The sequence below is a fragment of the Colletotrichum abscissum genome, assembly GCF_030869225.1.
Source record: "Colletotrichum abscissum strain IMI 504890 chromosome Unknown Scaffold_5.1, whole genome shotgun sequence".
Taxonomy (NCBI): domain Eukaryota; kingdom Fungi; phylum Ascomycota; class Sordariomycetes; order Glomerellales; family Glomerellaceae; genus Colletotrichum; species Colletotrichum abscissum.
In genome coordinates this window covers 198,309-224,666 of record NW_026850431.1, presented here as the reverse complement: position 1 = coordinate 224,666, position 26,358 = coordinate 198,309, and the positions used below count along the sequence as shown (strand labels likewise).

The 26,358-nt window shown below is 50.5% G+C and overlaps 11 protein-coding genes across 11 annotated transcripts; 6 read left to right on the top strand and 5 right to left on the bottom strand.

The window, feature by feature from the left end:
• Nucleotides 1-622: 622 nt before the first annotated feature.
• On the top strand, nt 623-2,841 carry CABS01_02575 (uncharacterized protein; the record flags this gene model as incomplete). The annotated part of the gene is made up of 8 exons (XM_060535953.1): nt 623-829; nt 885-956; nt 1,018-1,131; nt 1,194-1,268; nt 1,332-1,359; nt 1,416-2,387; nt 2,448-2,584; nt 2,674-2,841. 8 exons carry the CDS (start codon nt 623-625, stop codon nt 2,839-2,841), a joined length of 1,773 nt encoding a protein of 590 aa, XP_060393865.1.
• Nucleotides 2,842-3,112: 271 nt separating this feature from the next.
• CABS01_02574 (uncharacterized protein) lies at nt 3,113-4,903 on the bottom strand (the record flags this gene model as incomplete). Its single annotated transcript, XM_060535952.1, has 1 exon — nt 3,113-4,903. One exon carries the CDS (start codon nt 4,901-4,903, stop codon nt 3,113-3,115), a length of 1,791 nt encoding a protein of 596 aa, XP_060393864.1.
• Nucleotides 4,904-5,971: 1,068 nt separating this feature from the next.
• Nucleotides 5,972-7,205, bottom strand: CABS01_02573 (uncharacterized protein; the record flags this gene model as incomplete). Its single annotated transcript, XM_060535951.1, has 3 exons — nt 5,972-6,400; nt 6,450-7,053; nt 7,105-7,205. 3 exons carry the CDS (start codon nt 7,203-7,205, stop codon nt 5,972-5,974), a joined length of 1,134 nt encoding a protein of 377 aa, XP_060393863.1.
• A 728-nt stretch (nt 7,206-7,933) lies between these two features.
• Nucleotides 7,934-8,378, bottom strand: CABS01_02572 (uncharacterized protein; the record flags this gene model as incomplete). Its single annotated transcript, XM_060535950.1, has 2 exons — nt 7,934-8,147; nt 8,287-8,378. 2 exons carry the CDS (start codon nt 8,376-8,378, stop codon nt 7,934-7,936), a joined length of 306 nt encoding a protein of 101 aa, XP_060393862.1.
• A 1,744-nt stretch (nt 8,379-10,122) lies between these two features.
• On the top strand, nt 10,123-10,449 carry CABS01_02571 (uncharacterized protein; the record flags this gene model as incomplete). The annotated part of the gene is made up of 1 exon (XM_060535949.1): nt 10,123-10,449. One exon carries the CDS (start codon nt 10,123-10,125, stop codon nt 10,447-10,449), a length of 327 nt encoding a protein of 108 aa, XP_060393861.1.
• Nucleotides 10,450-10,528: 79 nt separating this feature from the next.
• Nucleotides 10,529-12,500, bottom strand: CABS01_02570 (amino acid transporter; the record flags this gene model as incomplete). The annotated part of the gene is made up of 8 exons (XM_060535948.1): nt 10,529-10,756; nt 10,816-11,126; nt 11,185-11,344; nt 11,400-11,501; nt 11,560-11,918; nt 11,990-12,213; nt 12,267-12,417; nt 12,473-12,500. The coding sequence occupies 8 exons, from the start codon at nt 12,498-12,500 to the stop codon at nt 10,529-10,531; spliced, it is 1,563 nt and encodes a 520-aa protein (XP_060393860.1).
• A 688-nt stretch (nt 12,501-13,188) lies between these two features.
• CABS01_02569 (uncharacterized protein) lies at nt 13,189-14,571 on the top strand (the record flags this gene model as incomplete). The annotated part of the gene is made up of 5 exons (XM_060535947.1): nt 13,189-13,569; nt 13,639-13,726; nt 13,798-14,100; nt 14,176-14,298; nt 14,351-14,571. 5 exons carry the CDS (start codon nt 13,189-13,191, stop codon nt 14,569-14,571), a joined length of 1,116 nt encoding a protein of 371 aa, XP_060393859.1.
• A 290-nt stretch (nt 14,572-14,861) lies between these two features.
• CABS01_02568 (uncharacterized protein) lies at nt 14,862-16,640 on the bottom strand (the record flags this gene model as incomplete). The annotated part of the gene is made up of 5 exons (XM_060535946.1): nt 14,862-15,727; nt 15,784-15,954; nt 16,005-16,272; nt 16,366-16,432; nt 16,489-16,640. The coding sequence occupies 5 exons, from the start codon at nt 16,638-16,640 to the stop codon at nt 14,862-14,864; spliced, it is 1,524 nt and encodes a 507-aa protein (XP_060393858.1).
• A 1,283-nt stretch (nt 16,641-17,923) lies between these two features.
• On the top strand, nt 17,924-19,031 carry CABS01_02567 (alcohol dehydrogenase; the record flags this gene model as incomplete). Its single annotated transcript, XM_060535945.1, has 2 exons — nt 17,924-18,245; nt 18,304-19,031. 2 exons carry the CDS (start codon nt 17,924-17,926, stop codon nt 19,029-19,031), a joined length of 1,050 nt encoding a protein of 349 aa, XP_060393857.1.
• A 2,757-nt stretch (nt 19,032-21,788) lies between these two features.
• CABS01_02566 (glycosyl hydrolase family 43) lies at nt 21,789-23,787 on the top strand (the record flags this gene model as incomplete). Its single annotated transcript, XM_060535944.1, has 6 exons — nt 21,789-21,840; nt 21,903-22,044; nt 22,113-22,275; nt 22,341-22,619; nt 22,693-23,694; nt 23,755-23,787. 6 exons carry the CDS (start codon nt 21,789-21,791, stop codon nt 23,785-23,787), a joined length of 1,671 nt encoding a protein of 556 aa, XP_060393856.1.
• Nucleotides 23,788-24,649: 862 nt separating this feature from the next.
• Nucleotides 24,650-26,333, top strand: CABS01_02565 (uncharacterized protein; the record flags this gene model as incomplete). The annotated part of the gene is made up of 4 exons (XM_060535943.1): nt 24,650-25,030; nt 25,085-25,611; nt 25,677-25,959; nt 26,019-26,333. 4 exons carry the CDS (start codon nt 24,650-24,652, stop codon nt 26,331-26,333), a joined length of 1,506 nt encoding a protein of 501 aa, XP_060393855.1.
• Nucleotides 26,334-26,358: the final 25 nt, after the last annotated feature.

Below are 26,358 nucleotides of genomic sequence, written 5' to 3'. Positions count from 1 at the left end.
GCCCGCTCCGTCATTCTGGATCCGCCCGGCCGGTCAACCTTTCTTGGGTTTAAGGTAAACTGCCACAGGAGGAGGATGTCACCTCAAGATCTCGGGGGACCGTAGGATTGGCTCTGAGACCCGTGTCACTTGATCTCAAAAGCGCGGGAGATGGCTTGCAATTTAGCGTCAACGTGGCCAAATGAGATGCCCAGAAACTGAATCAAGGGTGCCGACGCCCTGCAAACTCTCTTCGCCCGACAGCCCTGATAATCAGATGAAAAAGATAATGCACAAACGTTTGGGGGATCAGCACAGCACAGCTGCCGCAGCACCCCTACTTTCCCCCCTTATCTGCCCTTGATTCGTACGAGCCAAGACTGGGCTCACTCGAGAGACCGCTCACGCACAGGACAGCGCTAATCCTAAACAAGCCAGCAAGATACCGGCTTTCACAAGAGTCGTGTTTGGCTGCTGAGTCGGTGATCCGGGAACCATGGGACCCCCACAGAAAGATCAGCTGGGCTCATTGTGAAATACAGCCGGTCCGGGTAGCTCAACGTTTCCTTATCCCCTTTCCCTCGCTGTCTGACTGGAATCACTCCCGAGGCTATCACCAAGCCGAACATCGTGCTAAACTGCCATGGACAGCAAGATTCCCTCAGGATTTCCGGGGCCCAAAGAGGCTATCAGGTCAGGGAGCAAGTGTAGAACAGCGGTCACCGCTGCTTTATCAGTACTCGCTGTTACGGCGCTTATCAGAGGGAACTTCTTCCCGAGTCCATGGTTCCTAGCCCGGAGCGGAAGCACATCCAAACAAAGTGCTGGTTCAGAATGGACCTGGTCAAGCGTACGTCGGAATACCAGTCACGAAATTGATCTCGAAGAACTGACAAGCTCTACAGATCAAGCCGAGTCGGACCCTGGAGTGGCACAGCTGCTTCGAGAACGGAGAATATGACTGCGCTAGACTAGACGTTAGTGCCCGAGAAGCCGTCTCCACAAAACTCCCAGCATGTCTAACAGAACATCTCTCAGGTCCCCATGGACTGGCAAGAGCCGTCTGATGACCACAGAGTTGTACTCGCGATTACGAGAATCCGGGCAACCGACAAACTTGACTATAGAGGGCCAGTCATCTTTAACCCTGGTGTAAGCAAACTTGTCACGATCTCTTCCCAAGACATCAACGGTGCGCTTAAACCTGTATCCAGGGTCCCGGCGGCTCAGGGGTTTGGTCCCTGAAAAACCATGGCAAAATGCTGCAGGAGATTATTGGTGTAAACCACGTAAGTTTGCATAAGTACCGATCCCGTTAGGATTCTTCGTCCGGAAAATCTGACGATATGCAGGACCTCATCAGTTTCGATCCCAGAGGTGGTAAGTCTTTTCTTCCAAGATCTAAAATGTGGACAGTCGCTCACATTCTGGGACAGTTGGCGCATCCATCCCCAGAATCCAATGCTGGTCAACACCGCAACAGCGCCAAAATTGGGGTCTACAAGACCCTGGAGTTCTCGACTCCCACGAAAGCATCGTCGGAGAACTTTTTGCCCGGGCGACGGCATACTCTCAGGCATGCGAGAGCGCGATGAAAGCGTCCGGTATACTCGAACACTCCAGCACCACCCCGACCGCCAGGGACATGCTCGAGATTGTGTACCAGACCGGGTACAGCAAGCTCAAGTACTGGGGCTTCAGCTACGGCACCATCCTCGGCGGCGTTTTCGCGGCCATGTATCCGGACAAGGTAGAACGCCTGGTCAGCGATGGCAACGTTGACTACAGAGAGTGGTTTAACTCGGAACACGTCAACTTCATTCGCGACACGGACAAGGTTCTCTTCGCCTTTTATGAGTTTTGCTATCAAGCTGGGCCCGAAAAATGCGCCTTCCACGGTCCCACTTCGGAAGCCATCATGGGGAGATTCGTTGACCTGCTCAACGCTCTTAAGAGGCATCCAGTCATCGTTCCGGCCGATCCAGAGGAAGGTCCTGAAGTACCTATGCTGGTCACCTACTCCAAGGTCATGCGTCTTCTCTCGACAACGCTCTACCAGCCACTGGAGCAGTTTGAGAATTTCGCCAAGATCATTGCCGCGCTCGAAAAGAAGGACGGGCGGCCATACTACAGGCGCTATAACCCTAGCAAACCGGCCCCGGCCCCGGCTTGCGCCCCGCAGCCAGTCTCTCCGTTCGAGCCGCCCCCGGGTATCGTCGAAGGCACCGGAGATGCCTTCCCTGTCATCATGTGCGCCGATCACCCCGCTGTCAGTAACATGACTCTCGAGGAGATTCAACGAGAGACGGATGGGATACTGGAGCTTAGTCCAGGGACTGGAGCCACTGAAGTCCCGTACCAAATGACCTGCAATCAGCGAACTACGCGTCCCCGCTGGCGATTCAGTGGTCAGTACTACCAGTAATTATCAGGAGAGATCTGAGAGCGTCTATGCTGATCCGGTTCAGGGCCCTTTGAGGGCAAGACTAGCCACCCCATCTTGTTCATCGCCAACCAGGCCGACAACATCACTCCACTAGTCAGCGCTCGCAACAACTCCGCTGGGTTCCCCGGATCAAGGCTTCTCATTCAAAACTCGTTTGGCGTGAGTACATGTACCCTTCAAGAAAAAGCCGCATTCACATGGAAGGCCGACTACGTACAGACCCGAGAGCTGATATTCTTTGTTTATAGCACACGACTCTCGCAGCCCCTTCAGAATGCACTAGAGGTCATATTAGGGCTTACTTCCAAAATGGAACACTACCCGAGCCTGATACAAAGTGCGAAGGCGACTCGCACCCATTCGGCCCCTTTGCCGAAGCCGGAGTTCGATTCTACCAGCCATCGCTGTTCATGTAACTCGAACTATGCCATTTGATATTTAGATCTAGAGACTAGATACCTAAAGTACAGTCTGCGTAGATATAGAATGCTCTTTTCTTCTTTCTTAAAATTGCGCTTTCCTTCATGTTGCCACGTCGCTGGCTGGTCATCACTTAGGCCTCTCGGCTTGACTTTTCAATAGCCATTCTATTCAAGAAGAGAAATTGACTTTGGGTATTTATTTGACAACACGAAGGACCTAAGAAACTAACTGCCGCAGGGAATTCTTTTCCTGGACCTCCACCACTCATTGCGCCTTATGCGTTCTTTCGGAATTCGCGGGCATCTCGTATACCATGTGGTCGTCCGGTGCCTCGTGCCTAACTGGATGTCGATCCGTAGAGCCAATCTCATGTGAAAGTGGCGTTCCCATCTCAGTGAGAGGCGACCGTGAATTCAACTCACTGACGTGGCTCCTTTCCCTCAGAACCTTTGGTTCCGCCTGGTACCTCATATGCATCTCCCCATTTCCCCCCATCTCGGCCATCGAACTCGTCTGGCTCGCCACCTGCGCCCTTTGACTTTTGGCCCTCTTTCCGTTCAACCATAAGAAAGCCTTGTCGACGGCATTCGGCGGAGAACCAGGTCCCTTCTGCTTTCTCCGGCGGCGCAACAACCATACCAACGCAAGGACCGCGCCTATAACCCCGACTGCGATGCCAGCCTTTTCTCCAGCTGTCAATCCCTTGTCACCGGTGTCGAAGCTCTGGAAAACTTGCCCTTTATCCCAGGCGTCGCCCCATGTCGTGACGAACGACTTGGCCGGGTTGGTACTGATCGCTGAGTCGTCAAACTTCTTCACGATGCTCTGCTCCATCCGTGGACCAGGAGCTTGCGCCATATAGGTGACGTTGGATTCGTAGTCAACGGCCAGGAATGCGGCTTGGAGAAACGCGCGGCCCAACTGCCAGAAGCCGTAGCTCGAGTTGATGGACTGGCAGGGAAAGTAGCTCGCCTTCTGCTCGACCAGCGGCGGCTCCAATGTCAGGTTGAGGAGCTGGAAGGGGACTTTGATAGTTATGTTCGTTGCGCTCGAGTCGGCCAAGACGAAACCGAGGTACGCTGACTGGTTGACAAATAGTTGGGCGCTCAAGTCAGTATCCCAGAGGTAGAGCCCTGACTTGTTATGGTACGTCATGTGAAGATTCTCTGCTATGGCTTCGCAGATCCCCGGCGGTAGATAGATGTACGGTGAAGCTGGGTTCGGGATCACGACTGCCGACCCAGCAGCGCCGCCAACGTACTTAGTATACTGCATGCCGAGGTCTGTTGGATTCGTCCAAAAGCTCGCGTTCGACTTAATAGGATAGAATGACTGATTCCGTATCTGAAAGTCAAAGATGATGTCCCTGAGAAACATCACCGGTATCGAGTCCTGAAGTGCAAACGTGCCAACCTGACCGAGCGCCCTGTTCTGCTCATACCCGCCCAGTACTAGCGATCCAGGAATACCAAGAGCGGCACTCCCCATGTGCACGCTGAACGCGGTCCTATCAATGTCGCCTGAAATCCTGAGCTGTTCGAGGATGCCCGGACCGGCCGTCTCATGTCTCTCGCTCCTGGGCCCGAGACCAAGTGTGCCGACCGTTGGCGTGTAGGCAGTCGTGTCTGCATTGGTAGAGCTATTCCACGACGTCGCGGCGACCAATGTCACGTTAACCTTGATTTCGTGACTGGTTCCCATCCTCGAGTCGATAACCATGCCGTCCGAGGCCTCCATTCCTGCCCAGCCCGCCCCCATAAAGGCGCTGGCGAACCAGCCGTCAGACCAGGCTCTCGAAGTCCCCGTCTTGAGGGTATCGCGGCGTGGCGTATAATCTCCGCCTACAGATTTCGTCAGAATCTCAGAAACACCAGAGCCTCCCGGCCAGAGAGGCATCTCAGTGTCGTTGAGCTTGAGGAGTGGCGCCTGCCATGGCCCGTCGGGACCATACGTCCTGTTCTCGTTCGCTCCGAGATCGGTTGACCAGCGGAGTTGGATCTGCGCGCTGGCGCTGGCGAAGGTGGCCGCGGCGAGGTAAATACGACGCAGCAGCATGGTCGACGTTTGTCAACCGTCTCGAATGATACTTTGACTGGATATTTAGGTTGACATTCGGGATTGAGTTGAGGGTCCACGCGTGAATGGTAAGAAAGGGCAGACGAAGAGACAAAGGTGTAAACAGGAGTTAGAGAATCGGAGTGAAAGTCCAAGTGCCGGGCAAAAAAGCATGCACGAGTGAGGGTCAAACAACACCGCGCCGCATGCGAGTCTTACGGTAGCAGATAATTTGACAAAACACAAGGTGGTTTCTTGGGCAAAGGCTCCATCGCAGGCAACAGAGCTACCAGGATCCGGATCCAGATGCAGACTGGCGCCGCAATTGCCTGGCTGCCCAGGACCCCAAACCACAAGTGGATTTCAAGTTCAGCCAACAGGATTCGAGGCGTTCTTAAGTAAGTCAGGGGTTGCCCTGGTTTGATCCATCATCTAATGACGGAGATCGTGTCCGTAGGAAGGGAACACGGATAGTAGTAGGGAAGAAGAATTAAGAGATACACGAGCACTGAGAAGCCGTCTGACAAGCGAGCATCGATCGCCAATTTGGGCGCGTTTTCGTTCTCGTAAACCTTAAAACTCAATTGAAAAGGTTCCACTTCAGAGCACCACCTCCCCAACGGTGCCAGGTGAGCACGACAGCGAATATTGGCGCGAGGCTGGTCAGGGAAGGCAATCCTTCAGGATCCAACGCGGCACTGGATCTTTCAAACACGAAATTCAAGGCCTTGTTTTCATTATACAAGAGGAACGCGGGCCAAAATGAATACCAATCCGAAGACAATCCAAAAGCCTTTTGGTTTAGCCCGGATTATCCTCGAGACTTGAATCGGCGCCATCGCCGGGGCCAATCTCCACTTATCCCCCGGTTGTTCGGAGGTGAACACGGCGCTTGGTGGATATCGATCATCCATTTACTTGCGTTCGATCCCGACCTATCCAGAGCGCTTCATTCATAAAGATGGAAGAATTAAAGTTTTTAGAGACCTATACTGCATATTCATTTCATTCTCAGTCATGAAACTAGCCCCTGGGCCATTGCTCTCGCAAGGCAGATTCCACAACGATTCAGTCGCCCTTCACCTTCCCCATCTCAATTGTCTCCGGCCGGATCGTAGAAGAGCCACGCCAACCCCACGACTTCCCGCCATCATTCTCCGGGCCCTTGATACAAAGTAGCTGTTCATCCGCAAGCTGTAAATGCCACTTCTGCCTACCGGCCCGCGTCTTCTTAATGCCTTTGAGTAGTCGTCTTGTCCTCGACCGCCACCAAGGCTTGTCCTGGCTTGCGATGCACCGCCGCAAAGGTATCAACAAAAAGCAGACCTGGTCCAACCTTCCCTCGGAGAGTAACATCTCACAAATCGTCAACAATCGACTCATTCGAGTGCTTCTCTCAAAGTCGAGCTTGGCTCCAGACTCAGGTGGGTTTCTTCCGGCGGCTATCGTTAGGGAGATCTTATTCTCTAAGTAGAACAATATCCAGTGGATGTTGATCTGTGAAGCAGGTAAGCCGAGAATTCATTTGTGGCTGAATCAATACTACCTCGGTTTCCGAAAGGGATTCTTTGCGAAGATCCAAGTCCTTGATGGTGCCGTACTTTTCTGCCATCTTCAACACCTGAGCCAGCGCCTCTTCAATGGACCCCTCAAGATCGGCAACATCGCAGTAATACAACAAGACCAAGAGGTCCTTCTCAGACTCGTCAATCAGACACGTATCAGACGATCGAAAAGGAACAGGCAGGTTGTCATCTCCCGCAGAGGTAGAGCCTGCTTCCAATCTACCCACATCATTGCCTTGTGGCCCGAGAAATGGGTTCACGGCACGTGCAACTTCAAGCAGCTTTTGCGAGATGGGCCCGCGATCAGTCAATAATCGTAGTACAGTCACTTCCGTACAGAGCGTGATGTAGTCACGAATATTGGATGCGTGTCGAGCCTCCTCAATCAAGACATCAAGTTTCTCGATGAGCGACGTAAGGTCCTCGGAGGCAACGCTTGAAATGCCCCCCGTTAGGTATTGACTGCGAATCTGCATTATTGACAGAATGACTTGACGGGTCGTCTTAGATATGAGTGGAGGTAAATGCTGGATCCAGATAGTGGTAGAAGGCAGCGTCTTTGGGACGCGCGGAGGCGGCGATGGACTACCTCAAGTCAGTATCTTGGGCCCATCATGGGCACAGTCACAGACTCACCGGGACGAGCCTCCGCCCATATTGCGAACCAGCTTTGGCGTTGAGTTCTTGACCGACGGAAAGTCGGGCGCTCCCAACGATGCATAGAAAATCACGTCCATGTTGGCATCTCACAACACCACCGCATCCTATATGAAGTCGAAGAGGGAGAGCAAACATCGAGGCTCATCGTCAACCAGGCTGGACTTACGTATTTCGCATGCCTCGCATCGTATTTCGTGTCTGCATCAACCAGCTCAGCTGAAAGCCTTGGCAACACGCGTTATCAGACGTGGCTTGCGCCGGCGAATCAAGAGGAACGGACGGTGTGGCGGTATGTGTTCCCCGGACTGGAGCCGTTCTCGACGTTGTGAGCGCCACCGAGGATCCCGTCCATCATGGGACGCGTGCGGGGTACTGGGGTATGATCCTCTGTTCTGTGATCAGGTGCATGTGGGAATAGCTCGGTGCATCATTGGAATATTTTGGTAGTGATTGTGAATGTAAAGGTGTTGTTTTGAGTATTCAATATGTACTCGGGTTGCTAGTATTTACACCAGTTCATGACGAACTTTGATCATGGTGATGCGTTCCATGTAGAGTCGCCTGCCCAAACGCCATGCCTCCGTCCTTGAAAATGCAAGCTGCCAATTTGTGCAGCTTCAGCTCCCGTCACGTGTTAAAAACGTTTCCTTGTGATCCCGCCGAATAATGTCCTTGATCGCTGTAGAACGCCGCTGCCGATGCTGAGGTTGATCCATTCTCCGATGGTGTCGAATATTGTGATGATGTTGTGGTGATAAAGGAAAGGTTGAAGTGATTGTACTGAGACATCGAGGTCGGTCAATCCTTAATTTTGGGATTCGTAGACTGCCATCGCCTTTTCTAGCTCCTCGAGACTCGATCGGTCGCCGTAGGCGTCCATGAGTTTTGCCGCCCGCATGCGATCTTCAATTGCCTGCTTCTCCGCCGCGGCGTTCTTTGCTCGGCGACGTTCGACCGCGCCTTCTCGGTAGGCGTTGAGGCCGTAGCCAACGGCGACGACTGCTACTGTGGGCGGGATCCTATTATGCCGGATTCGTCAGTTCCAAACTCTCTCGGTTGCGGTTGTGGTGTTTTACCCCAGGATTCGGGGGAGCCGGGAAGAGGGGGAATGGGTGCCAGGTTGGGGTGTTAGGACCGAATCAGAGATCAAAGACGTACCATCTCATGGCGAGTCGACGGGGAGTTTGCAAAAAGTAGCTCGGCGGCATGCGAGCGTTGGTTGTGAAGTTTCTTGAAGCTTGTCTGAACATTGTATGTTGTGGGATCAGGTATCTCAGTAAGGGATGGTGTGTGGGATGGGGATGAAATCGGTATTTGTATCTTGGTTACGTGTGGGTTACAATTGCAAGGGATGATTAGATAGATCTCTCGGGCTAAAAGCAAGCGTCTTGGTGAGGAGGTGGCAGCGGCAAGCAATGTATTCATATATCGTCCCGTCTCGACCTTTCGCGCCGCGCCAATCTTGTGTCTGAGAACCCCGTCACCCCCAGCCGTTCTCTCCCCCATGGCCAAGGGGGGCCAAGCATGGCATGGCACTGCCCGCCCACACAGTACCCAACAGCACTTGCGTAGTGCGTACGGTAGGTTAAGATGAGCATGGAGCGGCATACCGTACGGTACAAGGCATCTCCGCAGGGGAGGGAGGCAAAACGGGATTCGCGGCCAGAATGAGAATCAGTGTGACACCAGCATCGCACCACGTCCAGCACCGGCCCCAATTGGGCATGGCGTCGACATCGTTCCAGAGTGTCGATTGTGGGGTGATGTCGACCGATATGCGGGGTGGAATCGGCACAGCCCGGGTGCAGTAACGTGATGCCGCTGGGGACAAGACTGGACCTTTGCTTTCCCTCTCTCTCATCATTGCTGCAGCGCTACGGATACAGTGCTGTACGTTGTCCTCAAGGAGAGAAGGCTCTCATCATTCTTGCCGTGCCAGGGGAGTTCCTGGAAGTCGTCTGGGGAACTTGGTGTTGAAGGCTACCGCTGGTTCGCTGGAGCTTTGCAAAACGCTCGAGGTGGTTGAGGAAGCCCCTTGTTTGTGCATCTTTCGTGCATCTCCGTCCATCTATTGATCCTGGACCATCCAAGCACAGCCCCCGCAGACTTGTTTTGGCTTTGGCTGGTGTGGTATTAGCTACTCCTCACGTGCCTGATGCTACCAGAGTCTATGCTCTCAATTGTGTGGTTTGCAACTTGCTTGCTTGCTTGCTACTAACGGCATTTGCAGTCGGCGTTTCGCCACAAACAAGACCGACTGACAACCATAAGTGGAAGCATTGACCAGACGGAGGACGGCCAGCGGAGTCCTCCGTTGCCGTAATGTCTTCTGATGCTGGTGGCAGCTGTTGAGAACCGTGAGATTATGACATGTGCGGATACAGTATTCGGCAAGTAACTTCGGGTGAGTGGCTTACCGGGATCATTTTGTTGGTGATCGAAACAATTCGATTTTTTCAGTTCCTAATTTTCAATCCGTATTCTCACTCGACATTGGCACCCGAACTTATTATCGTGACCCCATTCGCAGAGCCTATCTGTAGCCCGTATCTCTAGATGTTCTCCATCGTGGACTATGGAATAGCCGATTCCACCCGCGAAAACCAGTATGCTCCACCCAAGTTTATCCCGAAAGCTCGTCACATAGCCGAAAACCCTCGTTGATGTCATCTCTGGTCCCTGGATTTCTATCTCTAATCCCAATTTCTCTTATTTCCTTCTCTGGCAAACAACCCTGTTCACACCTTGACGCTTAGCCTGATCTCGACACCGTCTCCATCTGCACTATTGCTCTTTGGGGGAGCTCGAGTCCGACGCCAGGACGCGGTTTTCTGGTGAGAAGGCGAGTACCTACGTAGTAGCTGGTTGCCAAGGTAAGGAGGGAGAGAGACCCTGGTCCGCCGATGTCATTCAGCCAAAATTCCATCAATGAACTCAACGCATTTTCCAAGCTGAGTCTCCACCAACCAGCGCCAACGCTGGCTTCCGCGCCAAATGAACCCCGGCGGCTGTGTTTCACGACGTCACAACACACGATCGAATGGTGATGCAGCGGATAGCGGCGGGTTGTTGTCGTTACCCGTGATTCTGAGCTATGACGATGGCCTCACGTTGAGCCCTTTTGTCAGGATCACTCGATTCAAGCTTGATCAACTGTCATTTTGCAATTACCTTTCACTCCATTGCGTTAATGACGAGCACATGCATGCGTGCATCGCGACATGCCAAGCACCCCACAAGGCGTTGGCTGGGCCCCCCATGGCCCCTTTCCAGCCGTCAGCACAACACAATCAATCCACAGCACAACGACGACTTCAATGAACGGATGGATATGATGTTTAACATAGATCAATTATGGTTACTACATTCATATATAATTGGCGACGTAATATCCTATTGATCACCTTTTAATCCTTTGAAACCTAGTAACTTTGGACCCATCACTGAGCTCTTGCTGAATCTGTTGGTGTCTATAACCAAAGAGTCTCGGAGCGATCACAAACCGCAATCCGTAGTAAATGATGCCAAGAGACAGGATGCTCAACGCAACAACAGAAGAAAGCCAATACGGCAGCGAAGTACTGCCTTTACCATTCGGCGGTCTTACAAACGGCATCACGATTAAGAACTAATTACGAGGTATCAGCGATCAAACCTAACGGTCCTTGAATCCATAGGCACACTTACAATATTCGCCGCAAGGTAGATCACAATCAGAATCCAGGGTGCCCGGAGCGGCGATTGGAAGTTCTCCCGGTCGGTGAAACGCAACTTAACCAAGCCAACGGTGATAGCTGTCAACAAGACCGTTGTCGGGTAGCTAGACAAGCTGACGACGAAGTTGAAGGCGTCTCCAGCCGGCGGTGCACAAATGAAGAGAACAGTCACTCCAAGGTGCAGAATCAAGGCGTAAATGGGCGTACGAAACGGCCTGTTCTCCATGAATAGGTTGGAAAAGGGGAGCACACCATCCTTTGCCAGCTCTTGCAGCAGGCGAGCTGATTGGCGAAGTCAGTCGATTGAGCTCACAGTGCTGACTGAGGTTGAGAAACTCACGAATGGTAAATGCAACACCCAGGAGATGTCCCAGTGCTGATAGAGCGACCAGCGCTGGAAGAGCTTTGGCTCCTGCCGAGGGTCCAAAGATATTCTCGAACAAGGTGGCGGCCACGGTGACCTTTGCCGCGATGAAAGCCTCTTTGGGCACGGCGGCAAACTAATTATCTGCGTTAGCCAGCACCTAACAGTGTGACGAAAGTCAGTGAGCTTACATATGCGACGTTCGCTAGCAGGTAGAGCACTGCAATGACGCTCATTGAGAGAGGAAGCGCGATCCGCAGAGTCTTCTGCGGGTTACGGACTTCAGACAAGACCTGGAAAGAGCAGGTTAGTTAACCACAACAACCGGCTCAAATTCGATGTGAGGCTCACAGCATTGACATTATCATAGCCTTGAAAGGAGAAAATGACGTTGAGGATAGCGGATCCGATGTTGTATCCGCTGTTGGAAGTACCCTCGAAAGCATTGGTAAAGTTGTGAGGGCTATCCACCCTGAGATGGCCGGACAAAGCTGCGAAGCCGCAGCATACAATAAAGAGCAGCGTGAACAGCTTCACCGCGGATAGCAAATCCTGGATCGCTCTTCCTGTTCGAGGCGCAACCGTGTGGATTCCGACGGAGAACACGGCGCCAGCAATCGCAACTCCACGGAGTTTCCATGTCGTCGAGTCGGCACCTGATGCAACAAGGATGTACGACGAGAACGTGATGGCGTTACTTGCAGAAACCTCTATGTTGCGTGTTAGGAAGGTCCTTTAGCTGGCCGGGATATGCTCTTAACGGAGCATCAGGGACACTTACGCAAGAAGACGCAATAGAAGACGTAGATGCAAGTTTGCATAATCCGGGGACTGAAGGATCGCTCAAGGTAGTTCTTGATACCACCAGACCTAGGGATTGCGCTTCCAAACTCGAGCATAACGAAGATACCGCACGTCGAGATGATTGCTCCGATCACCCAGCACATCATTGCCATGCCTACACTACCCGAAAGCTTGAAGATAGTGCTGGGGGTCGAGAAGATGCTGCGCTTGTCAGAAATGGGAAAGATTCCAAGATTGGGGATCTTGAGACGTACCCTGCACCAATGATCTTATTGACAATCAAGGAGACAGCCCCGAAGAGTCCAATAGTCCGCTCTTGCAAGACGTTGACTTCGATAACGCCAAGCTTGACATCCTTGTCCGAATCTTCGCCGCCATCGCTAAGAGAACGAGTGAAAGGCGCAGCTAGATGAAGAGATTAGATACAACTTATTTCCCGCGAACAGAGAACTCTGCTGACCTTGGATACTATCTTGTCTGGACGTCATGGTATCAGTCACGCCAAGGCGAACCTTGGAATCGAATAGGTGATCGGTTGATTAACGCAGCACCAAGGCTTGGAGCAAGTAAATGCAGAAGTTTTACTCTTATGACTCTGAGGCTCATTCAAGCGTCAGTGGTGGTATCCGTTATCCTAGAAAATGTTAGCTAAGAGCGTGCGTCTATGTCTGCACAGCTGCGGGAAGCGAAGCACGCCATTATGGAGCCAAGATGTCGTGTGAATATCCCCGGAGGTCAGCCACGAAGACATGGTAAAGTGAGCGCAACTCCCGGACTTACTCAGGACTTGATAATACTTTTCAGAGGGCCTTTTCAATTAGTCCTAGTGCTCGGGAGGCACTACCGAACGCTTTCCTGCTTCTGGCGACATGCTCTTACTCGGCACAAGGGTGTTGTTGGAGTCGGGGATATTCCGATTATGTCGTGCTTTGCTCCTGTGATTCGCCATTCGATCCACACAAACTATTGGACAACAATGACATGGAACGTTGTCTAGGCTGAACAAAGACCCGGAGCACATCCGACTGCGGACCGAACTGCTCATAATGCTTTCGGTATCTGCTAATGAAGTAGCATAAGTGTAGACATGGAACCTGATTAGGCATTGCAATATGCCACAACGTTGTATACAAACCTAGTACGAAAAGACCACAGAAAGTTCAACACAGCAACGAAATGACAGTTCAACTCGAAGCTTTTGAGGTCCCTGGCGCCAGGACTTATTTTGGCCACGCACTCCCCTATGGATTACAAGTCAAGTCAAGCGGGCCAACTGGTCTCGTACCTCCCGTCGTCGAGTCTGCGGCGGCACTTAGGGCATTGGGCGACTCCGGAAAACTACAAGATCTCTTGGATAAGCACGGTGCCGTCTTGATCCGTGGTGCAGGAAACGCTTCAGCCGAGACTTTTTCAAAACTCGTAGGCGCAGCTGAGAAGGGCAGAGGCTCTTATCCTCATGTTCAAATTGGACTGGCCGGCAAAAGAACTCCACTCGCGGACAATGTCTGGACGGCCAACGAGGGGTCGCCAAGCACCCGATTCTACCAACACAATGAGGTGAGGGCGCCCACGTTTGGCCTCAGGTGATGTGTTGAGTGTTCAAGTAAACTCACGTTCAATTGTCAGTACTCTAGGTACACTCGCTTTCCTTCAAATATTCACTTCTACTGTGTGAAGAAAGCGCCCAAAGGCGAGTTCATCCCGATATTGCGTGGTTACGAGACAGATTGATCTCGTTGACCTGATTGCCTGTGATAGTTCATACTGGCTGACTCTGTGCTGAAGGCGGCGCGACACCAATCGCGAGCAGCGCCAACGTATTCGAAAAGGTCCAAGCCGAGATCCCTGAGCTTGTGGAAGAAATTAGCAAGCGTGGCTTGGGGATGAAGATGGTCTTTCGTGCCCCTGGGAATGAAGCAAAGGTCAATCAATTCAACTGGGCTGGCGAGCACAGCTTCGGGCAAGAACTTACTCCAGAAGACGACGAAGTGACGACAAAGCAAAAAGTTGAAAAGCAAGTCCGCAAGTTGACATCAGATTTCAAATGGAACGAGGATGGAAGTCTCGAGTTGACGCAGCATATTCCCGGTAGGCTCCCGCAGAATGTTGCTCAGCTAGCATCAAGAGAAAGGAATTCAAATCTGACGTGAACTTCAACTATAGGCATACGAAGGCTGCCAGCGAGCGGCAGGCCAGTCTGGTTCAACGGCCTGGTCGGGCGTCATGGTATTACGCGAGACATTGGTGCTCTCGATCCTCCTCATATCGGCCGTGACGGAATGACTTGTAAGTTCTTGCAGAAAGCTTACGTGACGCAAGCTCACTGATATGCTGCCAGATCTTCCTAGCGTCTACGGAGACGATACTGAGATCCCGCGTAGGCTTCTTGACAAGCTTATCGACGTCATTGATAAGGAAGAGATTAGCTTGATTCTTGAAGAGGGAGATCTTTTGTTAGTCGACAACTTCCAAGTCTCACACGGAAGAGAACCGTGGGAGGGCGACAGGCAGATATTAGTATCGATGTGGGACACACCAATCTCAATCGGGGAGTACTGATCCGCGCCCCATGAGTCTCAAAAAATGGCCGATATTAAGTCGTCCAAGGAAACCTCTTCGTAGCTGGAAGAAGAAAGAGTCACAGTTTTGGTACTGTTATTCAGTCCTCAAGTAATATACGGTGAGCTAAGGTAGTCATAGCACGCAGGGACCCTTCCATTTCTCAGTTTCGACTGAAATACACGTCTTTTTCCTTGAATCTCTGAGCTCCACTCCATGACCGAGTTGGCGAAAAGATTTATGTTTCAGATGAGTGATCTTTGGAGCTACTCCGGGATCTTGAGCTTCACCTACAAAGTATACTGATAGGCAGGGTGGCACTGCCATTTTTCACCCAACTTAGTCGACCGTGATCCCAAGCGTGTGCCTTCGTTCTGAAGATCCTTGTCCCCGGCAACGCGAAGCTTACGGTTACGCCAACGAAGGTAGAAGTGCAGCGAAGTGGCCAGAAGAATGCACATTCCAGAGAAGGCCACATTAATGATGTTTGCCTGCCAATACTGCGGGCCATGGGACTTTGGGTAAAAGTAGCTTGCGTAAATAGAAGCCAGGTTAGATCCGGCGTTCACGACAGCGTATGATACAGCTCGTTTAGTCGCCGGCCGAGGAAGTGTGGTCGAGACCCATGACAAGATACATCCGAACGAGCCATATACACTCATCATCATGAATGTCGCCGTGTATCGGGCTGCAACGTTGAGAGTAGTTGCCGAGATGATGAAGCCGACGCTGCAAAAGACCTGCGGCCACACGATGTGCAGCCATCTCTCACGATGCTTGTCGCTGTGCCAAGAGTTTGTGATGCCCAATATCGCTGCGAACACGTATGGCGGAGCAGAGAGAAGCAATGTATTTCTTTGGTTGTAACCGAGTGTTGCTACAATGGTGGGAAAGAAGTTGGTAAAAGCAGCCGCAGTGTTGAGTCCAAGTTGCATGAGCCAGATCATGTAGAGTGCTGGATCCGTAAACGTCATCTTCAGACCTTGCAGCGCTGATGCTTCTTCTCGATTATCTTCTTCGACTGCTTCTTCGGTGATTCGAAGGATAGCAAGCTTTCTCTCCTCATCGGTGAGCCATTTGGTAGTCGCTGGATAGTCCGGAAGTGTGAGATACGTAACGATGGCGACCGGAATTGGGATTGTGCCCTCAATGATGACTGTTTTGATGAAGTCAGAATATCACCAGACACTGATTTCAAAAAGAAAAACTCACAAAGCCATCTCCAATCTGCGAGGCCCAGCTTTCCATTCATGCCTCCCATGATGGCGCTGCCCAGAAGGCCACCGAAAGCACCTGCCATCTGTCCTGCAGCATAAAGTACCGAGATACGGACGGCCAGCTCCTTCTTCGTATACCACGAGCTGAAGAGGTACAAGGCACCAGCTATAGCGTGGTTAGCCACAAGTCTGTGATAGTAATTAGTGGAAACTAACGGAAGAAGGGTGCCTCAACAAAGCCCAGGAGAAATCGGAGAACTACAGCTCCCTTGTAGTTTTGAACAGCGCCGGTGGAGGCACTGACCACAGCCCAACAGCACATGACGACTGGAAGAAAGATGCTGGGTCTCATCTTGTTGAGAATCATGTTTGTGGGAACCTGTGTGAGGATGTATCCAACGAAGAAGACACTGATAATGGTATTGTACTGGGTTCCAACCAGACCGATGTCATTTTCAAAGTTTCCTAGACGGGCTGTCGCGATCTGATCACAGTTAGTGTGATTCCTTGTAGCGAAGATCACATTGCTTTACATTGTTGCGGTCCAAGTAATTGAGCACATGTACTTCTCAGTAACCATGTCAGTGAGAGCTCCGCTATGAAAAATCTGGATGAACTTATAGAGTAGCATCATCAAGGGCATCCTAAAACAGCGGTCAGACACACCAGACTACGTACGATAAGCCATCGAGCCACTCACATCCGAACGTCAATCCTCCGCACAAGGCGTCGATCTTTCAAGTCCCTGTTCTCGATGGGTACATCTTGGGATGTGTCTGATTTCAGTGGGTGATCGAGCGTTTCGATATGAAGGCCCAGAGTGTCGTCTTTACGAAGGTCATTCAACGCCATCCTTGTGTGCAAATGAGAATTTCTAGTGCGTTCGATCTTGACATGAACGCATTGGTGTGGAATGAGGCTCGGACGTAGTCACATACTTATTTACGGCCGACCGAAGAGAGGTCATCGGACTGCTTGCCGATATCCGCGACCTACTCACGGATACAACTTTTTTATTGCTCAGACCTAGTTCCTTACCCCGCAAGGAATCGTGGAGAATCTGTTCTAGCAGTGGATCTTGTGCGAGAAGAATGGCTACATGGCAATAATAGTCAGATGTGTGCTGAAATCAGGCCAGGCGAGTGGATTGGTTGGTCGGAACGTGCTTACGAGCCGGTCGGTTCTCGCATGATCTTGGTCTACTGTACCATGAACAGATAGATCGACAGGGCTTCATCGGAAAGTAATCTTGTTGGCTGTTTTGAGACATGGGTGTTGATGCTGGAAGGAAGGTAGCATCAACTATGTCATGTGGTGCTTAAGAAGTTGCCTGCAACGAGTGCAATTGTCACAACATCCGGACTCGGACCATCGAGCTCATAGTCCTACAAGACAAGCCTACACAAGCCTTCGAGGCTTTAATACACTTCCCAGAACCACCGTATGCTCAGCTCTACGTTACGGTACCTAGGTCTACATTCATATCTGAATTTTAGTATTCATCAGCATTCCACCCCAGTGAAATTAGGCACTTGCGCATCAAGATCCCAGTTTCCCCGCAACCCCGGATATCCATACCCGTTGGCGTTAACCCCAGATCGTGGGGTTGATTATCTGTAAGGGCTTTTGAACGTACAGCACAACCTGTTGGCGCCGCTAGAATACAGCCAGCAGCACTGGTTGGTCCTACGGCTCGGGAATCGGATATTCTGAGGTTCTGAGCTCGCATCAAAGGTCCTAGCGGTCGGGTATTGTCACAATACGTCACGCTTCCTCACAAGCCTCGCTTTGTCAGCGGGGTCGATTCAGTTGAGCTGCACGCAAGTACAGGGGAGAGGATGTAAGGAAACCAAGCGAGGGCTTGCATGATGTGCTCGGAGAAGTCCCCGATATCGCTGAGTATGGCGGGAACTTTGCCCGAATACCGTGCTTTTCTGCAGAAGGACATGAATGGGCAGATATTTTGACATGTTCCAAGGTTTAAAGACTCTGAATCCCCATCTCATCGGACTTTGTTGTAAACCAGCACATTTTGACCGCGTGTCTCCACCGGTACACGACGTATTGCAAGATAGATCGAGACTCTTCCCAGCCCAGCAACTCAGAAAATCTCTGAATAATAACGCAACCATAAGATGCCTAGTGCTATCAAGCCAATCGTACTCCACATAGGAGACCCTATACAGTATAATCCAGAGCGATACAGGGCGTTGGAAGAGATCGCTACAATTATCAGGCCAACCATAGAAGAGAGGCAGAGGGACGCCTTCTTGAAGGCCCTGAAGGAACAGCAATGGGGCAATTTCTCAGCGATCCTGCGACCCTTTTGGAACTCAGGCGGTGAGATGGGCCTTTGGGACGAAGAGCTCATCTCATTCTTGCCTTCCTCCGTCAAAGTCTTTGCCTCCGCAGGTGCTGGATATGACTGGGCAGATGTTGGTATTTTGGCTGGAAAAGGTACACCACTACCCTCCTTCTCAACATCTTCGAGACGTTTTGTTGACATGAACAACAGGAATCTTGTATTGCAATGGAGCATCAGCATCGTCAGAAGCTGTGGCAGACACGGCGCTTTACCACATTATATCAGTGTTCCGCAACATGCAATGGACCAATACGGCAGCACGTAGTGGTAACGCAGACCAGTTCCTTGATGCACACCGGCATAATAGCGAGACAGCACACAACCCTGCAGGGCACACACTCGGCATTATTGGCCTCGGAAACATCGGTTATCGCATTGCACAGAAGGCATTTGCCGCCTTTGGCATGAAGATAGCATATGTCGATCCTATCCTCAAGCAAGCGGAGCAGGAAGCCACTGTCAAAGCAGTGAGATACCCAGACCTGGACTCCATGCTCGCTGTCGCAGATTGTGTGGTTATTTCCGCCCCTGGAGACGCAGAAGGCGGCAAGGCCCTTATGGATGCCTCACGCCTAGTGAAGATGAAAGCAGGATCTCGATTAGTCAATGTTGGGCGTGGAAACCTGGTAGATGAGGAGGCATTGGCTGATGCGCTAGAGTCAGGGCATCTTTTCGCTGCTGGACTCGATGTACACTCGAACGAGCCTCACATCAACAAGCGTCTGATCTCCATGAGAGATGTAAGTCTGACATGCCACACCGCTGGTGGAGCTGTTGAGACGAGAATCGGCTTTGAGGATTTGGCTATCCAAAACGTCACTGAAGTACTACTAGGGAAGGAACCTTTGACGGCGGTGAACAAACATTTAATTGGGTAGATGAGACGTGAAAACCTATACTATGATTAAGTCTCTTGTCTGAGGAAGACTGCATCTGCGTGGGTTCTCCGTTCTCGTCGTTATTATTGTTGTTCTGTTGAGGAGGACTAGCTAGCTTGATAGACTGCAACTCCTTGATGCATATGAGCTCATGCGCGGGGAGTTGTTCATCTCGAACATGGAGTCAAATAGTCAAGGATTTAAAGCGCTCAGTTTTCAATTCTTAGTGGAAATTATTTTGGTATCAGTGTATTGACTTGTATCATCTTTTCAACATTGATCCAGGTTAAACACCAGGCTGTGCTACTAGCCATGAACCGTCCAGGTCCAGGTCTACCTTGCCATGTAAGACCAAGCTAAGACGGCTTTGCTCTATCCTTTTCCGTTGTCTAGCATCATGCTGTATGTCCTGGTCGGTTGGATTTGGGGTTACCGATCAGGGCGCTTTCAGCTCATAACAAAGACTCGGCCATTGATGGGCACATGAAGTTTGCATGTGCATGCCTTAGCGTGCAAATATGCTTCATGATCTCCGTAGCTACCCAGAATTTGACTCAATCAAATTGGAAAGATGTCTCAAAAGGAATCTATGACATAGGTAGTCTGATATGGTATGATTGATGCTGATCACCCGGGTCTCTTTCTCTACACATCATTATCTTAGTATTCAGGGGAGATCACGATTACGAAATCAACTATGAGACAGATGACAACATGGTCTTCTAATACTTTGTTCTTCGGGACAACGGAAATTAATTTAGCCGACTGTAACAATGACCTTGCTGAGTGACTCCGAAGGGGCTGCCTAGAGAGAACTGGACCGGATTCTAGTGATATGGGCAGCACATGCTAGACGAGGGACACTAGTGACAATAGAGGAGAGCCTAGAAATATCTGGTGATCCGAGAGGAGAGTACAAGCAACTCTTGGCTGCAGTTTTGGGTGCAATTGCAGTAAGTCAGCCTGCTGTCCAATCCACTGGATCTCAGGTGGAGTAGGATGAGGGAGAGTAGGCACACGTGAAGTAACACTCCGATGCATACACGCAACTAAGTGGTGGCATGAACATTGATTCGAGAGACTGGGTATCTACTATGGCCGAATGGAAATAAGCCACCTGTTTTCCGTTGGAAAAGATGTATGCTTAAATCTCGAAGACCCGTGTCTAATTCTATATGACTGGAATAATTCCATCATTATACGTAACAACCTAGATCCAAAATCGGTACGCTTTTCAACCCACTCACGAACGCTGATTTCTCAAACGCTCAGACTCAGCCAAAGCGAGTGCGCGAATAACAACAAGATGGCGGGTGCAGTCTTCGCAAACGCCCCTAACAACGCTGCCTCCATCGAGCTCAATAATCTTCTTGCAAGGCTCGGGGTTTTGACAGCGCTCAAACTTGCCGGGAAGGAAGACTGAGGCGTATGGCTTACCGCATTGCGTGCAATAGAATGCAACGGACGGTTGGTCACACATATCGAGCGGTGGGCGCAGGATGTTCCGCAAAGGTTCTTCGAGTAGAGTGGCTTTAGGTCTGAGGAGGTTGCAGTGGATCAGTTGTGTAGGTATAGGATGCTATGTGTTGTCGTGGAAATGGTACGCTTATCGTGGGTAGGATTCTGATGTACCTTGTGTCCTAATGTGGAGGAATCATTGCACTTTTAAAGATTTTGGCGAAGGTCTAATCTACGTTTCTAACCTGGTCACCTAAGCAATGAATGCCATGATAGTGGCATTGTAACGAAAACAATCATAAAAAGGGCTTTGTTCAGCGTCTGAAACATCGAATTTGGGAATTGAGGCTTTGCGTCTGCAAAGAATTGATTGGACCAAGCACCTTGGTTTTGAAGTTTTGAAAGTAAACTGGATCTATCTCAAGGTTTTCAAGGTCAAAAATAGCACGGAGACTTCGAACAAAGCATGATTTCGTGGCAGTGTCAACATCGAGTTGAGCTATGCGTCCAACATCAGGTTACTGCTAGAACAACGCAATTGTCTTCGGCGCGCAGGAAAGAACTTGTGTGTTACCGTCAAGAACAACGCGAAGGCAACAATTAAGGGAAGTAGACATAAGTACTAAGTTGATAACTGGATATATCCGAGAGACCTAGCATAACTACGTAGTAGAGTAAGTAAGTGCTTATAAAGCTGGGAAGTGCGGGAAAGCACATGCAACTCTTGACCATAAGTATGCCTGCCTCAGTTCAGCTATCTCAATTGACCTCTTTTACTTAAGGTATTGAATGGGGGGGGGGGGGTGGTCTGGTATTGACTAGCCTACACGTTGTCTACCTAGCCCAAATACCAAGTTGATCGTACCGCCCAAGGTTCTGGAAAGCAAATCATGGTGACTGAAGAGATCTGACGATACCTCAGCCATCGCTGGCTCACGACATAATGATACCCACGACAAGTCGAAAAACGGAAACCCTGAAATTGGGGGGTTTGCAGCATGGCTCTTCTACCACCTCGGCTAGCATCATCGCGAAAACCGAATGGAGCCATTTTAGCCAGGTTCGTCCACTTTTAGCTTAAATGCAATGCAACCTGCCACACCCGGCATCCCGCCCAGGGTCAATTGAGCCAGGCATTTATCCGTGAGGGGTGCAGGTCCAACGTCATTTACCCCGGATTCATTCAGAGCGATATAAAGCATTCATACCATGACGAGATTAGTCCGTGACATCTGGTAGAAGGTTGGGTAGTACCATATTTGTGTTGCATTTGGGTTCAATGACACTGAGACAGCCGATATGAAGTCCACTATTTTCATGCCACTGGCCTCAGTCGTTGCAATGCTTCCGAGTGAGTTCACCAGGTTATCAGCATTGACCAAACTATCTACCCAAGGCTAACTTTCCGGATAGCTTTCGCACAAGGACTTGTGAACCCTATCATTCCGGGGTTCAATCCGGACCCAACGATCATTAGAGTTGGTCAAGACTTCTTCCTTGCAACTAGCACTTTTGAGTTCTTTCCCGGCGTCCCCATTTACCACTCAACCGACCTGTGAGTCTACTTGTTTCCGAGCGACCTGCGTAGCACCGTGTTACCCAATGCTCACTCAACCGATGCAGCGTGAAGTGGGAAAACATTGGCCATGCACTATCGCGGCCGTCCCAGCTGAACATGCGCGGTACCGCTCCGAGTGGTGGTATCTTTGCGCCAACGCTCAGACACCACGACGGTCTCTTTTACTTGATTGACACAGTGTTCGACGTGATCAGCCCTCCGGACAATGTGAGTTCTTTGTGCGTAGTATGTGAGAGGAACTTTGGCCACTTACTGGTGGGCTTTTCCCATAGGTTACACGGGTGCCCCGTTCATTTTACGTCACGACCCCGAATATATTTGATCAGGCTAGTTGGAGTGAACCTACATATGTTGACCAGTGGGGCTTCGACCCGGACCTCTTTTTTGACGATGATGGGAAAGTCTATTTGACTTCGACATTCTCTGAATTTGTCGAGAATGGTAATTTTGCAAACTGGATCACCGAGATCGATATCAAGACTGGCGACTCCTTGAGTAATTCCCGTGTTCTCCACACGACAACGGTACCTCCAGAGCTTGGCTACCCACTCGTAAGCCTCATTCGCCATAACGACCAGCATAATATGAAACCGTCTTAGCTAATCGTCAACCGAACTATCTTAGACCGAGGGGAGCCACTTGTACAAACTCAACGGCACATATTACATGGTCACTGCCGATTCGGGAACCGAGGCTAATCACAAAGCAAATGTATATCGCTCTCAGACTCTGGACGGGCCGTGGGAAGGAAACCCTCATAACCCTGTATTGTGGAATGGCGAAGATATGTCTCTGCCAGTACTTGCTACGGGGCACGCAGACATTGTTGACGACGCCGATGGAAACTGGTGGGCCGTTTTCCTAGCGATTCGACCACAGAATCCTAGGAACAGTACTGGACTTCCTCAGCTTGGTCGCGAGACCTTCCTGTGTCCTGTTACATGGGACGCTGACGGGTGGCCCATGTTCAACAACAACGAGCCGATTGCTGAATACATGCCCGACGTTCTGTACGACTTGAACCGGCCCAAGATATGGCGCGACGATTTCGAGGGTGGACTCACTGATGAAGCCTACTACTATACACGGACACCATACAAAGGCTTCACAGACTTCGAGTCCAGCCCTGGCAAGCTCCGAATCAGAGGCAATGTTTACACTCTGAACGATCGCGAAACCCCGGCAGCACTACTTCGCAAGCAGGTCGACATCAATACTACCTTTAGCACCGAAGTCAGCTCTTTCAGCCCGGCATCGTGGAGACAGGAGGCCGGTGCGAGTGTCTATCTCAGCATTCACTACCACAACGAAGTCGCCATTACTTACTCGAATGATACTGGTAGGCGATGCATAGTCACGCACACTAGAACGGGTCCCGACGCTACACTCAATACTACCTACATTGAGGATGAGGATGTTGCCAATGGTGAGCCAGTGAAGCTTTTCATCGAGGCCAAGGATGTAGGATATCGTTTAGGATACTCTACAGGAGATAAAGCGCCAAGTTGGCTTGCGACTGTTGAGAATCGCTGGCTCCAGTCATACGTTGAGGGCTGGCAGAACTTCGTCGGAACCCATTTCGCGATCTACAGTACCGGAACCAGACTTCCAACTCTAAATCCTGCGGTATATTGAATCTATTCCAAGCTTCCATAACGTAGCAAGGCTAACATCACTGTTTTTTAGGACTTTGGGTACGTCCAGACTGAACTGAACTAGCGTGGCGGTATGAGGTTAGAGGAGCATTTGCAGGGACAGGCAACCAGTTTAATCGATGTGTTTCACCGGATAGATGTAGCTATCACCTTCGAATGTCATTTCCGAGAAGGAAGACACATCTGAAATGGTGCTCTTACATTACACATGTGTATCTTGCATCAACACGTGGGTAGATCTTTCAGCTCTGTAGCCTCTATTATTTGGCATTGACCGTTTCTTGAGGTTCACAACATCATGTACTTAATCAAGTGCCTTGAAGAAAAGAGCCCGAAGTAGTGACTTCTGAGGCGTGAAAGCATAAACGACGATAATATGTTTCAAACTTCTTGTAATTCCATGAAATGTGTTTTAAGATGATCTGCCTCCTTTGGCGTTTGCTACACCTCCTTACCTACTTTGTTTTCTTATACACGCGACCGCTAGATCAGGTCCTCAGATGTAACTTCAGGACTTAGTGCAGACCAGGCGGCAGTACCTTCTGACAGGCCCGAGGTTCAAGACCATCCTGATGAACGATCAGAATGACCCGTGTAAGTTGGGGTTCCGAGAGTTAGACCAACTTGATTGGCTCGCACGGAACGGTCCCTCTCCATTTCTCAGTGTCCACCTCTGAAATTCCGTTTCGATCTGCCGGTGGAGCAATCCGATTGGCCCAGACGGAATCATCAAACTGTATGAAGCAATCCGAAGTATGTTTTCGGAATTTCGGCCGCCCACACTTGAATGTGAAGGGACATGGACTTACGAGGGTCTGCACTGCTGAAGTCAAACAAGCTAGGCATATATTAGGCCTTCATTATCCTCCTAGATGTGCGTAAATCCAATGACCCGATAACACCAGAGATCAGTCATCCAGGCAGACATGGACGCCACACAGCTATTGCCAGTCGCAACCGCGCACCCTTTCGCGTCGACCACAGCCTTTTTGGCTGTTCTCATCGGCCTCTATACGTTCTACTACCGGAAAATACATCCTTTGGCCAGATTCCCTGGCCCTTTTCTTGCGTCAGTTACCAACTTCTGGAGACTCCGGGAACTATGGAACTTGCACCTACCGGAGACCCTAGTCGTTCTGCACGAGAAGTATGGGGATGTCGTCCGCATTGGCCCCAACATGCTTTCCTTCAGACAAGGGAGTGCCGTACCGAGGATTTACAAGGCTGGCCGAACTTTGGCCAAGACAGCTTTTTATGATGGCTTCACTTCTTTCAATCCCAATTTGTTTGGAACTCGAGATGAAGAGGTGAGTCGTTGGAAGTTTCGCAAGGTATGGGAGATCACACACTGATTTTCCAAGGTACACTCGATGCGACGACGGCAGATGGCACACGCATTCTCTTTGCAGTCGATCAAAGAAATGGAGCAGCACATTGACGGTCACATGCTTCAATTCCGCAATAACCTCGACGAGTACTCCCAAACTGGCCAAGTTTTCGACCTCAAGGAACTGATAGCCTTCTTTGTCCTTGATGTTCTAGGAGATCTCGCCTTCCGCTGTCAATTTGACTCGCAGATCGAAAAGGACATTTCGAAATTGCCTCCCATCAATGACCACATCTTTCTTGCTTGCCTAATGGGCATGATTCCTGATTTTATGCCGCTCATCAAAGCTATCTCTCCATGGATCCCGATTCCATGGCTGCAACAGCTTCTCGCAGCTAGACAAAATCTCAAGACCCTTACCGCGCAGTGTGTGAGAAACCGATTAGCTGACACTGGTGCTGCTCGAAAAGACCTCATCACCAGTCTGATCAACTCCGTAGACACGGAGACAGGCGCTAAGCTCACAGAGCTAGACATACAAACAGAGGCATTTGCGTTCATGTAGGTTGTTCGACGTTGCATTGCTCAGTTGATTTTCTCCGCTGTTTTCTCTAACATATTATTAGTGTTGCTGGCTCCCATACGACGTCCGGAACCCTTACTCTTCTCTTTTCTCACATTCTTCAAAACCCGGCTGTACATACCAAGGTGGTAGAGGAGGTCGATGCAGCGGTTGATGATGTTGGTTCGGCCATCGTGCCTATCAAAGACCTTGAAGCAAAGCTTCCATACGTCATGGCTTGTCTAGATGAAAACTTCCGGATGAACTCTGTTTTCACTATGCCCTTGGAGCGAGAAGTGACTGCCAAGGAAGGCTTCGAAATCGAGGGCTACGTAGCTCCCAAGGGCGTGCGTCTCTCCCTTCTCCCAAGATTGGTGTAACTGGAATTGCTGACAAAAATAACAAGACCGGCCTGTTCAGCCTGAACCACGTTGTTCATCATAATCCTACCATTTGGGGCAAAGACCACGATGTTTTCAACCCCTCAAGATTCTATGATCAAGAAGGGGAGAAGCTCCAGCGTTTCCTCAGCCCCTTTAGCATGGGTCATCGCATGTGTATCGGACGCAACATGGCCATGACGAACATACTCAAGCTTGTTGCAACAACATTTAAATGTTATGATCTTGAGGCGGTGGAGCCGATGGAAGCTATCTCTACTATCAGCGTTGGAATTTCGGAGAAAGAAGGTCCATTGTTGTGTCGTGTTCGTAGAAGATAGGTTGAAGGTGCAAGAAATCGAGTAA